Source organism: Amphiprion ocellaris, chromosome 15, assembly GCF_022539595.1.
Source record: "Amphiprion ocellaris isolate individual 3 ecotype Okinawa chromosome 15, ASM2253959v1, whole genome shotgun sequence".
Lineage (NCBI taxonomy): Eukaryota > Metazoa > Chordata > Actinopteri > Pomacentridae > Amphiprion > Amphiprion ocellaris.
Window position 1 is genome coordinate 603,817 of NC_072780.1, and position 16,184 is coordinate 620,000.

Sequence of the window (16,184 nt, forward strand, 5' to 3'; positions counted from 1 at the left end):
ATGCAGCAAAGGGCCGCGAGCGGGAATCGAACCCGTGCCAGCTGCATCGGGGACCAGCCCCTGTACATGTGTCGCCTGCTCAACACGTTGAGCTATACGGGCGCCCCCGTGATCAGCACTTTTTAAAGAGACGCTGCTGGTATCGCTGGAGTTAGCTTGTCACTAGCTTCTGATTAGCTGCTAGCTCGCTAACGCTGCCATCACAGACGCAGGTATCGATTGTCATTAGCTACCTTGTGGATTCATTTCCTGTTTGGACGTGACTCAGACTACAACAAAAGTAATTGGAGCAAGTGGAGAAGCTAGCTGTCGTCAAATACGACTTGGTTTCCACCAGAGATCCTTCTGAATCGACCAAAATCACTTAGTAATACGTTTGACATAAAATGTACAATAAAGAAAGATGCTTTTACGTTGAAGATTAACAGGAAGTGCTGCTCATCTGTAATGTCGCCAGCTATACAGTTAATAATAATGTCGTGTCGTTACCGCCTGTGTCCACAAGAGGTCAGTAGCGCCCCCTCCTGTGACATGATTTTACATGAGAGAGATTAGATGACAGCAGAGACTCAGACACAAATCTCTGTCCCTGCAACCGATCAATAATCAATAACAACACTGATACATTATCAACCAATCATATTTTGGTCATTTTGTACATGTTTCTGGCAGTTTTATCTCATTTCGGTCATATTCACAGGACTCACCTGTTTTGAGAAAATCTCCACAACTCCTTGCACTGCTGGCATTTTCTGCACTTATACAATTACATGTATTCCACAAGCCACTTTATGCTGATGTCACTTATAGTGTAGTAATACTGTATTTATTCATTTTTCATTCTTGTATATATTATTGTTATTATAATTATTATCTTTACTGTAGTAAACTGTAGTTAGTGCTGCTCTGAAAGATTTTTGCTGCTCTAACACTGGAAATTTCCCCTGACCTGGGGAGTAATAAAGGACTGTTGTATATCTATGTGCAAGAACTGATACCTCATCTTCCTGTATATAGTCTTCTACATGGTATTTAAAAAAATCTGCACATATATCCCTCTGGGCTGGAAACTGATTATAGTTTACTGCTATGGTGTATGGCTCTGGCATTAAATATACTACATATATAGCTGGTGGTAAATTCAAAAATATGTAGACGAGCAAATCAAGTATAGTGAGGGTGATGCAGAGTAGATTGATGGAAATGGGCAGCTGGAAGCAGTGGGCTGGAGGAAGGTCAGCAGCAGCAGCATCCCACAGATGGAGATTAGGCCAGTTGGTGGGAGAACCACCACAGATCTGAAGCATCCAGCTCTGGGATCAGGGACACTCGGAGAAAGTACACAGGGAGAAACAGAGTGAGTGTAATGCAATAATGGTATATATATATATTAAATATAATGGTAGATAGAGAAGGGCTCAGTGCATCCAGAGAGGTCCTCCAGCAGCCTAGGCCTGTAGCAGCAGAACTAGGGGCAGAACTAAGGGACGTCCAAGAGGAAGACTCCAGCTGACCCCCTCAGGGTCCCCCAGTCAGTCCTAACTATAAGATTTGTCAAAAAGGAAGGTTTTAAGCCTGGTCTTAAAATTAGAGAGGGTGTCCGCCTCCAGAACCCAGACTGGGAGCTGGTTCCACAAGAGAGGAGCTGATAACTGAAGGCTCTGCCTCCCATTTTACTTTTAGAGAGAAGTTACAGGTCACTTCTCCAAGTAAGCCTGCAGTCTGAGCGCGAAGAGTTCTGCTAGGATAATATGGTACTATCAGGTCTTTAAGATATGATGGAGATTGGTTGTTAAGAGCTTTATATGTCAGAAGAAGGATTTTGAATTCTATTCTACATTTCACAGGAAGCCAATGAAGAGAAACCAATATAGGAGAAATATGATCTCTCTTGCTAACTCCCGTCAGTACTCTGGCTGCAGCGTTTTGGATCAGCTGTAGATGTTTCAGAGAGCTATTGGGACATCCTGATAATAAGGAATTACAGTAGTCAAGCCTAGAAGTAACAAATGCATGGACTAGTTTTTCTGCATCACTCTGAGACAGGATGTTCCTGATTTTCACAATATTTCTCAGGTGGAAAAAGGAAGTCCTACAGATTTGTTTTATGTGCGAGTTAAAGGACATGTCCTGGTCAAAGATAACACCGAGGTTCCTCACAGTAGTACTGGAGGCCAATGTAATGCCATCCAGAGGAACTATATGCTTTGAAAGCAATTTTCTAAGATGTAATCAAACACATCACAGTTGAACCTGTTGTTACAAACTTTATAGTAGGTTTCAGTACCATATTTCTATCCTTAGTTAAAAGTAGTTTTGATTGGAAATACTTAAGTAAACATCAACTTTGTACATAAGTGTAAATGTCTTTGATGCACTTCTAGGCCATTTTTCCCAGATGGAGTAGTTTCACCTTTAGCATGTAATACAGTACTTTTAATAATGCCACTTTTAATTGGGTGAAGAATCCAAGAATTTAATCTGCAACGTATATTGAGCTGTGCAGTATTTTTTTTTACTTTTTCTGAAATAAACATCAGGTAGTTAAACAAAAAACATCAAAGAACAGTCTTCCAACGTTATTTATTCTGTGCATCTTTTAATTTTTCTTCAGTAAAGTCCTCAGACATACAACTCAGCACACCAAAAGCTAAAGAACTCATAAAACAAAACACTCAGAATTCCTGCATCTGAACCGCCACTGACATCACAGTAGCTTCAGTTTTCTGTCATTTCACTCACATATTCTAGAGTTTTTCCTGTTTGGGATTGAATCCGCAGTTGATGTATTTGGATTTTCTATCTTGTTTTCCTTTTATCTGAGCCACATCATCATTCCTGAGTTGTAATTTCTGTTTCATGAGGTCTTTTTTTGCTTCTGTCTTCACAGGTTCTATGGACATTTGGACTATATAGATGTCAGCATTTCATTTAAAGCAGCATCTGCAGTGATTCACGAAGCGAGTGATGTTTGCCTTCATTGCTTAAGTCTATTGCACAGTTGTAGTTACTTTTTCCCCCTGACGTTAAAGGAACAATATGACATGTTAAATTCTAGTCTATCTCTTTACTGAGCAGAATGTGTCAAAACACATGTGGTCAGGGAAGAAAAGTACAGGAGTAAAGTGAAAAGTGTTCCTTGAACAGGTCTGTTTTCTGGCAGGTTATTGAACAAGCAGACATTCATGTAATCTAAGATGTGATTTTAGACAAAGTGAACCTTAAACTGTGAAACTTTCAGTGCAGCATCAGCAAAGACAGGAAAACTTGCATAAAATAGATGTAAATCCTGATAGAGGCTTTAAAGCCTTCAATTTTAACCATTTCTGGGGTCATGTTTGCTGTGAAATAACTACAAAAACAGAACTATTCTAAAAGTATCCTGATGCTGCATGACACTACTGATAGGTTGAATTCAACTATTAGCAACAGCATTGCTAAAACCTAAAAAACACTGTAAATGAAATGTGAAATTGCATTATTCTCAGTTAAATTTACACCTTTAGATGGGACATTACAGCATTAACAGTCAAGCATTATACACAGCAGTATTATGTACATTTGATACAATATTTTTAGCCTTTAAAAACTATACATTTTACAGGACAAAGATTTCTTTAAATATGTTATTACTTTGGTAAAATAAAAATGCTTTCAGGGACAGACAAGTTGTTTAGAACAAATCACGTCACAGAAGAAGTGAATGAGATGGGTTGTTGAGGATTTTGTGAGTCATTGATAGATCATCTGTTGATTAGCAGACATCAAAAATGTATCAAGTGTAAATTAAAGGTCTATATCAGAGTTATAATCAAAGTTTTAGTTCTCCCCATGCTCTGTTTAGCAAACCAAAAAACCAAAACTTTGTTTCTGTGGTTTATCTGTCCTTCATACAGCTTTAAAAGTTTACAGTCCAGTTGGTGTTAACTGAATTATATCTAATATTGTATTTGCTTAACCTTAATCCCTAAATTACTCAAGTGCTTTTGAATAAGTACATTTTTTCTATTTCTTTAAAATTAAAACCAGTGTTTTCCAAGAGAAATTGCTGTGACTTAATTTCAGTTTATTCTGAAAAATCTTTGCAAATTTGGATAGTTTTCCTTTAATGTGTATATAATGGTGAAAAAATGACTAATCATTGATTATATTTTATTTTTAACCTAAACACAGTCAAATTAAATATTTTAGGTCTAAAAAGTAGCCATTTGTGGATGCAGACAAAGAAATCCAAGATCTGAAAATACAAGTTAATTTAGATGTGTAATCATGTTCATTCATGTGTTGTTCCATTAGAACGAAACCAGGAAGATTTAACCTTTTAAACCTGACATATTAGACAAAAATACACTTTTCATGCCATCACTGAAGACATGAAATTTCTTAAATGTTGGAGTCAGTTTAAGGCAAGTTGGGCTTTAGTAGTTGAACTTCTAAGTCACCGAAAATAGTCCTCCAAATAAGACGTGGGTCATTTTAGGATTGGAAACTTATTACAGCAGTTGTGCAAATAATGGATTCCTCTATGTGCAAAATTAAATGCATCTTATTTGTTTCAATGCAAGAAAGTTGTTTTGAAGTGCAGCGCTTACACATTATTTTCTTTTCTAATCCAGCTCACATCCTCTAACAATGGCATCAGAAATTGCTTTATGATTAATATATCTTTGTAAGCAAATTCTGGGTTTAAAAGCTACTGTACAAAGTTTTCTGTAGCTTAAGTCAGACACTTATGTTATTCTGTTTTGTGGTGAATCATCTTAAAGAGCTAGAAGACATGTGTCCAGCTGTTGTTTTTAAAAACTATTTATACAGCAGAGAAAGAATTGTAGTCATGTGTTTGTTTTCTATTTCAGGGTGTGTAGCAGTGGAGAAGGAACCAGCAGCTGAAGTACGTTAGGGTTTCCTCCAGCTGAGAGGAGGGATGGTGGCATTGACATCACAGCAGGCAGTGTTGTTTTCTTGTTTGACAAGTAAGGCTGGGTTCTTCTCATCACTGCCTGAATCATCCACCACCAGTGCAATGGCCGATGTGGAGTTCCTGAAACAGAGAAGGCGGAAGGGGCCTGTTTATTAGGAGTACAGGCTGTGGAAGGGGCCATAGAAGATAGAAAAGACAAAAGAAGAGAGAAGAGAAAAGAGTAAAGACAAGGGAAGAGAGAGGATAGAAGGTGGAAGGTACCTGTCCCCACTCTGAGTGATGAGCCTCCTGCAGGTCTCCATCTGGACATCCAGGCCTCTCTTCATGGAACACATCTCCATGTACTCATGCAGGTGCCGGTTCATGTCACTCTTTGCTGTGGCCAGTTCCAGCTGCACAGAACACACAAATAAATGTTTAATTACTTCAATCACTGCTGCTCAACAATGATTTATTTGGATGACTGTAACTATCTCACCTCTATCTGGTCAATAGTGTCCTGGTATTCCCTCTCTCTGGACTTGAACAGTGACTCTGTGTCTTTAATCACATCCTCAATGGACTCCTCCTGCAGCTGTTGTGTTTGTCAGCATGAGAAAAAAGGAATAAAAAGTCATTTTCAAGCTGTTGTTAAACAAAAACTTTTCACTGGAAGCAGAATACCAACAGATGAATAAAAGCATCAAGGGCAAAAGGGTTGACTCTCTAAGGAGGTCATTGGCCTCTTCCACTTTAAAGACAGCTTACAGGTGACCAGGATAAACACCAACCATCTACATCATCACTCAAAGCAGCTGCACTTAACTTACTATAAATGGTTCATCAATAGGTCAGGACATGGGAAAAGTGCCCCAGACAGGAAACACCAATCACCTCCATGACAGTGGGAAAATAGATCTGAACAGTGTTCATACCTCTCCTTGTGTCTCCACTCCCAGTGTGCATCCAGGAAAATCTTCCCACAGCAGCAGAGTTTCTTCAGTTTCCTCCCAGGCCAGACTGTCACAGTCATCCTCAAACTCACACTCTCTCCTGCACAACACACACACCAGTTAGGGGATGCTTCAACACTAGTGTCTGAATTACATAAAGACCAAAAACACTTACAGCTGATTCAGCACCCTCTGCATCTGCTCATTGATCTGATTGGCCGATGAGCTGCAGGACTCCTCGTCTTTAGCTCCACCTCCCTCGCTCTCAGACATGCTCAGTTCATCTCCATCCCCAGGCTTTGGCGATTGGCCGCTTCGCTTCCTGGTGCGGCGGCTCAGAGTGGAGGGTGGCGTGGGAACCTGCTGGGAGGAGAAGAGTTTATTCTGCAGCAGGGGAGTCAACCTGAAATTTTTAAACAAAAACATTCAAGTTCAACATTATGCCCGTTTATTTCCACATTACAACTTCCAGATCAGACTGTCTACAAAGGAACACAACATTTAGTCATAGGTATCTGCAAATGGATATAGTATTTTACTTTAAAAAAAAACAAAAACAAAAACAAAAAAAAAAAACTACAAAAATGAGACAATTACAAAAATGCCAAAAGCACATTAGACCTTCTGGTAGGCCGCTCTTGGCCCACAGGCTGCATGTTCTACAGTCCAGATGGACGGTCTATGAGGATGTTCACCGCTGCAGACATACCTGGAAGATGCTGATCATATCCTCACAGTTCCTCTGCTGGGCCACGTCACAGAGACGGGCAGTGATGTCGATGCGGCGGCAGATGTCCATGTCCACCTTCATGGCCTTCTCCTGGATCTTACTGTCCAACTCTGAGCGGTTCTGACGGAAACACACAAACAGGACTCAGTTTGGCTGCTGCACGTGTATGTAGTCTGGTTATAGGTGGCTGAAAGTTTTGCTATAAACACTTTAGCATGTGACATTAAATTGAAGTGGATGCAAATGGAAGTATTTCAATAAAAACTTTTTTAAAAAAAACAAAAAAACCCCAGCTGAACTTTGAGCTGACTTACGTTGCTGACGAGTCCTTTAAATAGGACAAGTTCTGCCTTCAGCTGCTTCACCCTGAGAGCCAGTTCATCCTGACACACCTCACTCTCCTGCAGGTCCTACAAAACACAAAGAACATCAGTTATCAGGCAGAACGTTCTGGGTTGACGGGAATCTGAACCCAAAGTCAAAGCAACACAGCAGACACCAGGCAGACTGTAGATAAGCAGGGTTTTATTTACAAAAATGCCAACTATGGATAGAACTCACAAGACCAGGAATTGGGGAAAGGGGGGCTGCCGGAGAAATGCGGCAGTCAAGAGGAGAGAGGAGCGCGGCTGCGGCAGCCAGGAACGACGCCGGGTCCTTCTTGGGGAGCGGGCAAGCCAATCGGGGTAGTCCGGGGGCAAGGAAGGTCCGGGTCCTCTGGCCGGAGGACGGCTGGGGAAAATACGGGCTGCTCAGTCTCAAATCGGAGAGGAAGAGGAGGAATGATCCACCCAGGACGCGGCGCCGGCCTTTATAGCTGGAGGATGAGACATAAAGCTTGTTTTATGCTTGCCGCGTCCGCGAGGTCCGTGCGGCTCCGTGCGGAAAAATTACGTCATTTTCGCACCCACGCCCCCTCCAGCGGCCTTTCCGTGCGGAAAATTTCTGCTCCGCGAACCTCCACATTTTTCTAACCAACGCGGACGGAGCCGCACGGAAAAACATGGCGGAGGGCCAGGACCTACTCGTAGCTGAAGTCTAGAAATACGTGAACTTATATGATTCATCACACAGAGATCACCGTGGTAACCGAGTTATGAAGTATTCATGGTGTGAAATTAAAACTAACTGCTGAAATGCTTTTATTCGGTAAAATGCCGTGTTGTAAGTGGTGTAAACCATGGCAAACTTCTTCTTCTCTAGTTTAGTACCAGAGTAGACCAGGTAGACGTGTGTTTGAGCTACACTGCCCCCTGCAGTTTGGAAGCAGACTTCTTCTTCTCTAGCTTATTACTAGAGTAGACCAGGTAGACGTGTGTTTGAGCTACACTGCCCCCTGCAGTTTGGAAGCAGACTTCTTCTTCTCTAGCTTATTACTAGAGTAGACCACGTAGACATGTGTTTGCGATACACTGCCCCCTGCAGTTTTGGAGCAGACGCGCACGGAGTATAAATGCACACACGTTCTCTCGCACGGATTTCCGTGCGGCTGATTTCCGCGCGGCTCGTTCGTGCGGAAAGTAGATTCCAGATTTTAGCGTCAGCTGCAACCAGGTCCTGCAACTGCAACTCATCCTCTCATCAGCACTGTGACATGATGATGGTCTGAATCGGGGATCTGAAAAAAACCCAAACCAACAGTGTCCCACACAGAGGGCGGCTCCGCGCACGCCACAAGTTCAAAAGAGAAAGTCCACAAAATCTACTGGCAGGCAGTGTTGCCAACTTGGCGACTTTCCACATCCTCCTGGCGACTTTTGTTAAGGAGGAGACCCACGTCACTCCACGGCCTGACGGCAGATGAATCGCGCAAAGTCGCTGCATGTCCCGTCCTGGCTTACATAGCGGGATGTAAATGAAAAAACATTGTGTTTTATACTCACCTTTTTTCTCTCCCACAATGTTTTTCCTCTCTCCTACAACGGCAATGACGATTATATGCGGAAAACTATACAAATTAAGCGATGACGTCCTTTAGCGACTTCTAGGACAACCAGTAGCTACTTTCCTTATTGAGGAGTTGGCAACACTGAGCGGGACCTCCAGCGATCCAGCGGCGGGATCACTCTCTGACTGGCGAGGCGTCCAGCCCCTTCAGAGCAGGCCAAGAAGCATCAACCCTCTCGGGGACAGACGAACTCCTGGAGTTCCACCAGGACGGACAGCAGACACTAGGCAGACTTTACAAAAATACTAACAAAAAATGCCAACTATGGCCAGAACTCACAACACGAGGAAAGAGGAGAAGGAGGGCTCCTGGGTCTGCGTCCTGTGGTCGGAGGACGGCTGGGGAAAATGCGGGCTGCTCAGTCTCAAACTGGAGAGGAAGAATGATCCGCACAGCCTCAAAGGCAGACCACGAATGATCCGTACAGCCTCAAAGGCAGACCACGAATGATCCGTACAGCCTCAAAGGCAGACCACGAATGATCCGTACAGCCTCAGAGGCAGACCACGAATGATCCGTACAGCCTCAGAGGCAGACCACGAATGATCCGTACAGCCTCAAAGGCAGACAACGAATGATCCGTACAGCCTCAAAGCAGACAACGAATGATCCGTACAGCCTCAAAGGCAGACCACGAATGATCCGTACAGCCTCAAAGGCAGACCACGAATGATCCGTACAGCCTCAGAGGCAGACCACGAATGATCCGTACAGCCTCAGAGGCAGACCACGAATGATCCGTACAGCCTCAAAGGCAGACAACGAATGATCCGTACAGCCTCAAAGCAGACAACGAATGATCCGTACAGCCTCAAAGGCAGACCACGAATGATCCGCACAGCCTCAAAGGCAGACCACGAATGATCCGTACAGCCTCAAAGGCAGACCACGAATGATCCGTACAGCCTCAGAGGCAGACCACGAATGATCCGTACAGCCTCAAAGGCAGACCACGAATGATCCGTACAGACTCAAAGGCAGACCACGAATGATCCGTACAGCCTCAAAGGCAGACCACGAATGATCCGTACAGCCTCAGAGGCAGACCACGAATGATCCGCACAGCCTCAAAGGCAGACCACGAATGATCCGTACAGCCTCAGAGGCAGACCACGAATGATCCGTACAGCCTCAAAGGCAGACCACGAATGATCCGTACAGCCTCAGAGGCAGACCACGAATGATCCGTACAGACTCAAAGGCAGACCACGAATGATCCGTACAGCCTCAAAGGCAGACCACGAATGATCCGTACAGCCTCAAACCAGACAACGAATGATCCGTACAGCCTCAAAGGCAGACCACGAATGATCCGCACACCCTCAAAGCAGACAACGAATGATCCGCACAGCTTCAGAGGCAGACCACGAATGATCCGCACAGCCTCAAAGCAGACAATGAATGATCCGCACAGCTTCAGAGGCAGACCACGAATGATCCGTACAGCCTCAAAGGCAGACCACGAATGATCCGTACAGCCTCAGAGGAAGAATGATCCACACAGCCTCAGAGACAGACCACGAATGATCCGCAGAGCCGCAGCGCCGGCCTTTTAAGTGGGAGATGACAAACGAGCTGCACCTCCACAGCTCATCCAACTCATCCAACACAACTGCAGCTCATCCTCTCATCAGCACTGTGGCACAGAAACTCCCTTGAAACACACGTGAAGTTGATTTTTCTCCTGATTAGATCATTGCTTGTGTTAGATCTACTCTCAGATGTGTCTTGGATAAAAGCATCTGCTAAATAAAATTATAGACCGACATACTGTCTGTGTTTTTCACAAGTTAAGATAAGGTAAGGTAAAACTTTATTAATCCTGAAGGAAATTCTTTTGCAGACGTTGCTCAGAAAACAAAATATCTAGTAGAAAAGCAATAAGCTACAAAAATGAAACATGACTGAAAATTAAACGCGTCAGCTCCATCAATGTTGTAAAATAAAAAAGTTAGAAGTAATTCTGGCAATTTACTGTGGCAGTAAAGAAATGTCACACATGATAATGAAATATTGGACATGAAATTGGAATATTGCTCATGAAAAAGTGAATGCCTTGAATCACAGCGCCATAAACCTTTTTGCTTCAAACATTATGCGGAGAAAAGCCAATAGCATCTTAAAAACCAAGAAACATTTACCTCTTCGAGTTCAGCCACCTTCTCCTGCAGGTCCATCCTGGCTATATATTCTTCTTCCCATCTAGAAACACACACAAAGCACAAGTTTTACATGGAGATGGATATAAAAAGAAAACAAAAACTGAGCTGTTTGAAGCAAAGGAAGCAATCAAGGTGATCACAGAACATTCACAGACTATCAAACAGGCCCTCTGAACCTCTAAACCTCACTGAGTATGTTCTATCAAGAAAACATAAACCACCAACATGACACCATTCATCAGACAGAAACAGAGATAATGTAGGATTTTCCGTCTGCAAAATGAACCAAATCTCAATCTAAAAATGTGATATTTCATCAAAATCACTGTATTCTGCTTCTAAACATTTATTAAAAACAAAAAAAAATTCTGTACAAAATACTAGTGGAGGATGTGACTAAAAAATTCTATCTAATTAATTACAGGCTTTGGAATCAATCGTGATTAATTGCATTTTTATAAATATATTAAATATAAATGTTTGACACAATAAGCAAAGTTTTTCTATTCAAATAAATGTTGGTTGACGACTGAATCAATGAATAGACAAATATGTGAACTTAAACAACAAACGGTTTATTTCATTTCTATTTATCTTCATTTTTCATCTGTCTACTATATTCACAGATTAGTGCAAATTCAAAATGCTATTCTAGCGATTATATTCAACATTTTAAGACTTTTTGGAAACTCAAGCACTTTTAATGTCTTGAAAAGGGGTCTATTATGGGATGGCTACACTGTTAGCTGGTACCAGGACTGTTGTTGCTAAACGTATGCACGCTCAACTTTTATTTTTTGTGATTTATGGCATCATAATCGTGTCCTCTTGCACAGAACACATTTTTGACTCTTCTTCTAGTCATGGTTTTTCTGTTTCTATCGATGTGCAGGACTTTAAAATGCAGTGAAAAATGAGCCCACAGTGAGTAAAAAGGCGCAAAACTGTTCTGAGAACCTGTTCAGCCTCCTTGTCTTCCTCTCTGCAGCTTGAAGCCAAACCCTCCGTAGTAACCTGACTGACCTACACCATCACCGTTATCACTCAGCAAGTGTTACATAAGCAGAGACCATGTTGTTGCATGTAGAGCACGAACATCATGAACATCAGCGAGCTGCAACGCTCCGTCTCTATGGAGAGGAGACGGAAATAAACAGAGCAGAGACACAAGATGCACTGCAGGGCTTCATCCTCTGTTGTACTGTCATGTATTTCCTGTCTTACACTAATATGAATATGCTCATTTAGTCCCATCAGTCCAACACGAGGGACAACTGATCAATCAGCCATTCCAGCGTTTCTACAGAGGAAAATATCAACGACGACTGAAGACACATTTGCTGCAACACTCACAGTGTGAATCCTAACAACTGTGATGCACAAATCCAAAGCTATTGAATCTCCCCTGATACAACAATGAAGCTTCACCTCAGAGTATCTCATGATACTAAGTACACAATGATATCAGAGCTCTCAGTCTCCCACATTTATAACTGCACAAAACTCCCTGTAAAGTAACATGAGGTCAGAAATGACTGTGGCAGCCTGTAATGACTGAGTGGATGTAAGCAAAACTCAGAAACACCGAGGCTGATATATCGATCCAATAAATGAGGTCCGTATCCAACTTTTCATATTGAATTGGTGCACTTTTGTGTGCCACCAAAAGGTCAAAATTTGTTCTCAATCAATCCTATATTTCATAAAATTATGTCTTTACAGCCAGTGACTAATTTGCTGTCACTCTCAGCTGGAGGTCTGTGTTCTCCAGGCGTTCTGTGGGTTTGGTTGGCCGTTTTGCCCTCAGTGACTTTCATAAGGACAAAAACGCTTCATCATCAGTCTTCCAGGATTAATCCATTATTTTTGGCAGCTGGAAGAGCAGACAAGCAGTGAACATCCCTACGTACTCACATCTTTGAACACACTCAACCTACAGGAGGCTGCGATGAATTTTACATTTAATCTGATAAAACTAATTCTAAAAACATAAAACAATAGCAAAGACACACAAAATTACCTAAAACAAATGCCAACAGGTACAAAACAGCAACAAAGAGAGACAAATATCTACAGAGACCCACAATAAGACTGGAAAGAGATGTGAACTGACCACACAGAGACAGAATCAAATGCAAGGAGATGCAATCAGATGTTACTTCAATGCAAACAGAGGTAAAGACCACCTGTAAGACAAAAAAATGACCAATACTAAAGGCAAAATGTTTGGAAAGAGATAAAAAAGAAGCACAAAAATCTAAAGTAATAAAAAGAGATGTGCAAAATGGCCACAAAGACAGAAAAAAGACCAGAAAGAGAGACAAAATAAACACAAACAGATGCTAACTCAATGCCAACACAGATAAAAATCAACTTTTAGACACACAAATTGCTGCAAAATGGCTACAAAGACACACAAAAAAACAATGTTCCCAATGCTCTTTCAAAATGACTAGAAAGAGATTCAAACTAATTAAGAAACATGGAATGAACAGATGCAAAACCAATGCAGAAAACAACCACAAAGACGCAGAATTCTTAAAAACAAATACACAACTGCACACAAAGAGATGCAAAATGTACACAGCTGCAGATGCTGCCGATTTAATAGAGATAAAACCTCCTGTAAGACAAAAACAGAACACAAATGAAAGACCACAAAGACGAAAATCTGCCTCAGAAGGACAAGGACAGTCGGAAACTAAACAATCCAACCATTATTTGTGTTTTTACAGTTTCTGGCGCCAATTTTAAAAAATACTTTTCAAAGGAAACACGTCTTTCAAGTCTGCTGGAAGGTTTTTGGGTTCAGATGGTTAAAAATTGCGGGTTTTCACTGAGAATCTCCTCATTACACTGAGTGACATCTGACTCAAAGCCAAGCATTTCTTGGTCACTGATTAAAAAACAGCAATTGTCAGAAGCAGGAGTATGAAATTGGGCCTGGTGTATTTGAGCTGCAGTGACCAGAGCCAGTGAGAAAGAGACGCTCAGATATGATAGTTAGAGGAACAGCCTTGGTGTCCTTGTGGCTCGGATGCTGTTGTCAGTCTCAACACGTGTCTCTGCAGTGAGGCGCTGCTCCTCATCATATCTGACTGGATTCATAGCAGCTGCTTTATCTGTGAAGGTTTCATAGCTGCTGTTGGATGGTGGAAAAGCTTCTTAAAATGTCAAAGACAGCTAAAGAGTCAAACTTTCTGCTAAAAGTAATAAAAAGTGGAGGATTTTCCTGCTGCTACAATAAGACCAGGCCACTGGTCTGCACTCCTGAGATGTGACGTCATGAAAAGGATGACCTGAGTTTAAAAGTGCTAGAGATGAAAGTGGCTGTTGGCAAAAAACCCTGAAAATTTTTTTTCTAAGCAACTTTGCCAAGTGAGCGCCGAAGGTGCTCCAAGAGGCTGCCGAAGGCAGCCTTATGCGAGTGCCGAATAATAAATTATAATAGTGTCATTGTTACAATTAAATTAGCATAGCATTATAGTCTTTATTAACAATAAGAATATATATAAAAAATTAAAATGACCACGCAATATTCAATGAAGATAAAAATTTAAAAATGACCAAACAATATAGATCTTCAATGGAGTCTATCTTATCAAAAGCATGCACAAATGATATCTATTCACTCAAAAAAAAAAGAAAAAATTGAGGTCTATCGATTTTTGTAAAATAAAAAAAAGTTCCTAGTTTGTCTAATTTCCTGATATATTCAGACAAGAAATCGTCGTTCATATCTTTCTTTTCTAAAACATGCACAAATAATATTCATTTAAAAAAAAAATGAAAAAAATATTCTAAGTCCTGACCTGAAAAAAATTTCGGCAGAACTTCCCCTAAGGGCCAAGCCCAGAATTTCATAACCCCCTTCTCTCATTAAAAGAATAGCACAAAACTGTGAAAATGTTAATAAAAATGCGGAAACATTCCTGTTAACATGTTCAGTAATGTAAACTATTCAGTAGTTTAGTACCCCATATTTCATATATTAATCATTTCATACTCTAGTCTAGATGTGTCACTAATCTATTATAAGGATTATATTATAATATCATTAAGACAGGAACCTTAAGACACAGTAAACTATCAATATATTGATATCTATTTTTGTAAAATTTTAAAAAACGTACCTGGTTTGTCTAATTTCCTGATATATTCAGACAAGAAATCGCCGTTCGTATCTTTCTCTTCTAACCACGACCACCGGAACGCGTTCTTGACTGTCGCGTCTATAGCACGCACGTCAGCGTGCCCGTCTACCTGTTTAAACATTGTCCTGACAGGTACGGGTCATTACATTTACACAAAAGCAAAGGTCGTCTATTCAATGAGCGCTATTCAATGATTCATCTCTCCTTTGTACTCAAAACTGGCGCTATTCAGTGCATCCGCTCTCGCAAATGCTCGCAGCAATGTATTCAGCATTAGATTGGAATCGCGTCAATGAACGAGATTCAAAATGGCTGCCTCCGTACAGGAATATAAACAACAAACAACGCATTAGCGATAAGAATAAGATTTTCAAAAAGAATACTATCAATCGAATTCTGATTTTCACTGAAAACTTCAATCAATTTTCCCAGATTCCCGGAAATGACCTCCCAAAATTTGAAATCCCGGATTTCCGGGAAAACCCGGAAAACTTTCATCTCTGAACTGCAGAGACAACAGCTTCAACCCTCTAAACCCCAAAATGTGCAGAAAGGTTTAAAAGACATGTTCACCGTATTATAAACAAAAAATTAATTACATGTATCAGCTAGAAACTGTAAAAACAGAAATAAACAAGAAAAGCACTCAGACTGCTCGGTACTCCACCAACACTGTTCATTCCCTGACCTTATGCTGAGCTCAGGCATGTGTTCTGCATGTGTACATTATGTACAGATACCGAATCACGTGACCTAAATATGTAGCAGGCGGCGGGAATTGATGACACTCAGAAGCACCCCCACAATTTAATCAGTTGTTCCTTGGATCATTTCTGAAGGAAAAGTCCTAATAAGTCCTCAGTGGTGGATTTGTAATGAGATCACTTGTTGTCATGGTTACAGTGATGCGTGCTGCTGTCTCACAATGATGGAAAAAACCTTTAACAAATCTCCACATTTGTCCAAAATGATTAGAAATTTGTCCAGAAATTGCTTTTCCTGTTCACAATCTGTCTAAAATGAGTTAAACATCTAGGAGGGTTCCAAAAATGACTAAAAACAATAAAAACTCGTCCAAAATGACTCAAATCTGACCTCAGAAAATAAGTGTGTTCTCTAAATGTTGTCAAAATTTGTGAAAAATTACCTGAAATATATGTAAAATGACTAGAAATTACTCAAATTTGTCCAGAACTTGCTCAAAAAATCCTCCTTAACTGTTCAAAACCTGTCTAAGATGAGTTAAACATCTAGGATGGCTGAGAAGAGTTACCAAAAAAAAAAGACTAAAAATGCGTCCAAAATGACTTTAAAATGTCTTCAAACTATTAAAATTT

General features: G+C 41.1%; 1 protein-coding gene across 2 annotated transcripts in view; it reads right to left on the reverse strand.

Annotated features, from left to right (window-relative positions):
• Window positions 1–2,564: 2,564 nt before the first annotated feature.
• The window catches only part of iffo1a (intermediate filament family orphan 1a), a 23,233-nt gene continuing 9,613 nt past the window's right edge, over window positions 2,565–16,184 (reverse strand). The window contains exons 3-10 of one of the 2 annotated variants that reach the window (XM_023294586.3): window positions 10,673–10,733; window positions 6,898–6,993; window positions 6,563–6,703; window positions 6,029–6,213; window positions 5,836–5,953; window positions 5,400–5,495; window positions 5,183–5,313; window positions 2,565–5,041 (exon numbers count right to left, since the gene is read on the reverse strand). In XM_023294586.3, the coding sequence (XP_023150354.2) occupies window positions 4,897–5,041; window positions 5,183–5,313; window positions 5,400–5,495; window positions 5,836–5,953; window positions 6,029–6,213; window positions 6,563–6,703; window positions 6,898–6,993; window positions 10,673–10,733 (973 nt within the window). In that variant the 3' untranslated portion in view covers window positions 2,565–4,896. Of the gene's footprint in view, window positions 5,042–5,182; window positions 5,314–5,399; window positions 5,496–5,835; window positions 5,954–6,028; window positions 6,217–6,562; window positions 6,704–6,897; window positions 6,994–10,672; window positions 10,734–16,184 lie in introns of both variants that reach the window. The other variant, XM_023294585.3, reaches the window with a different exon arrangement.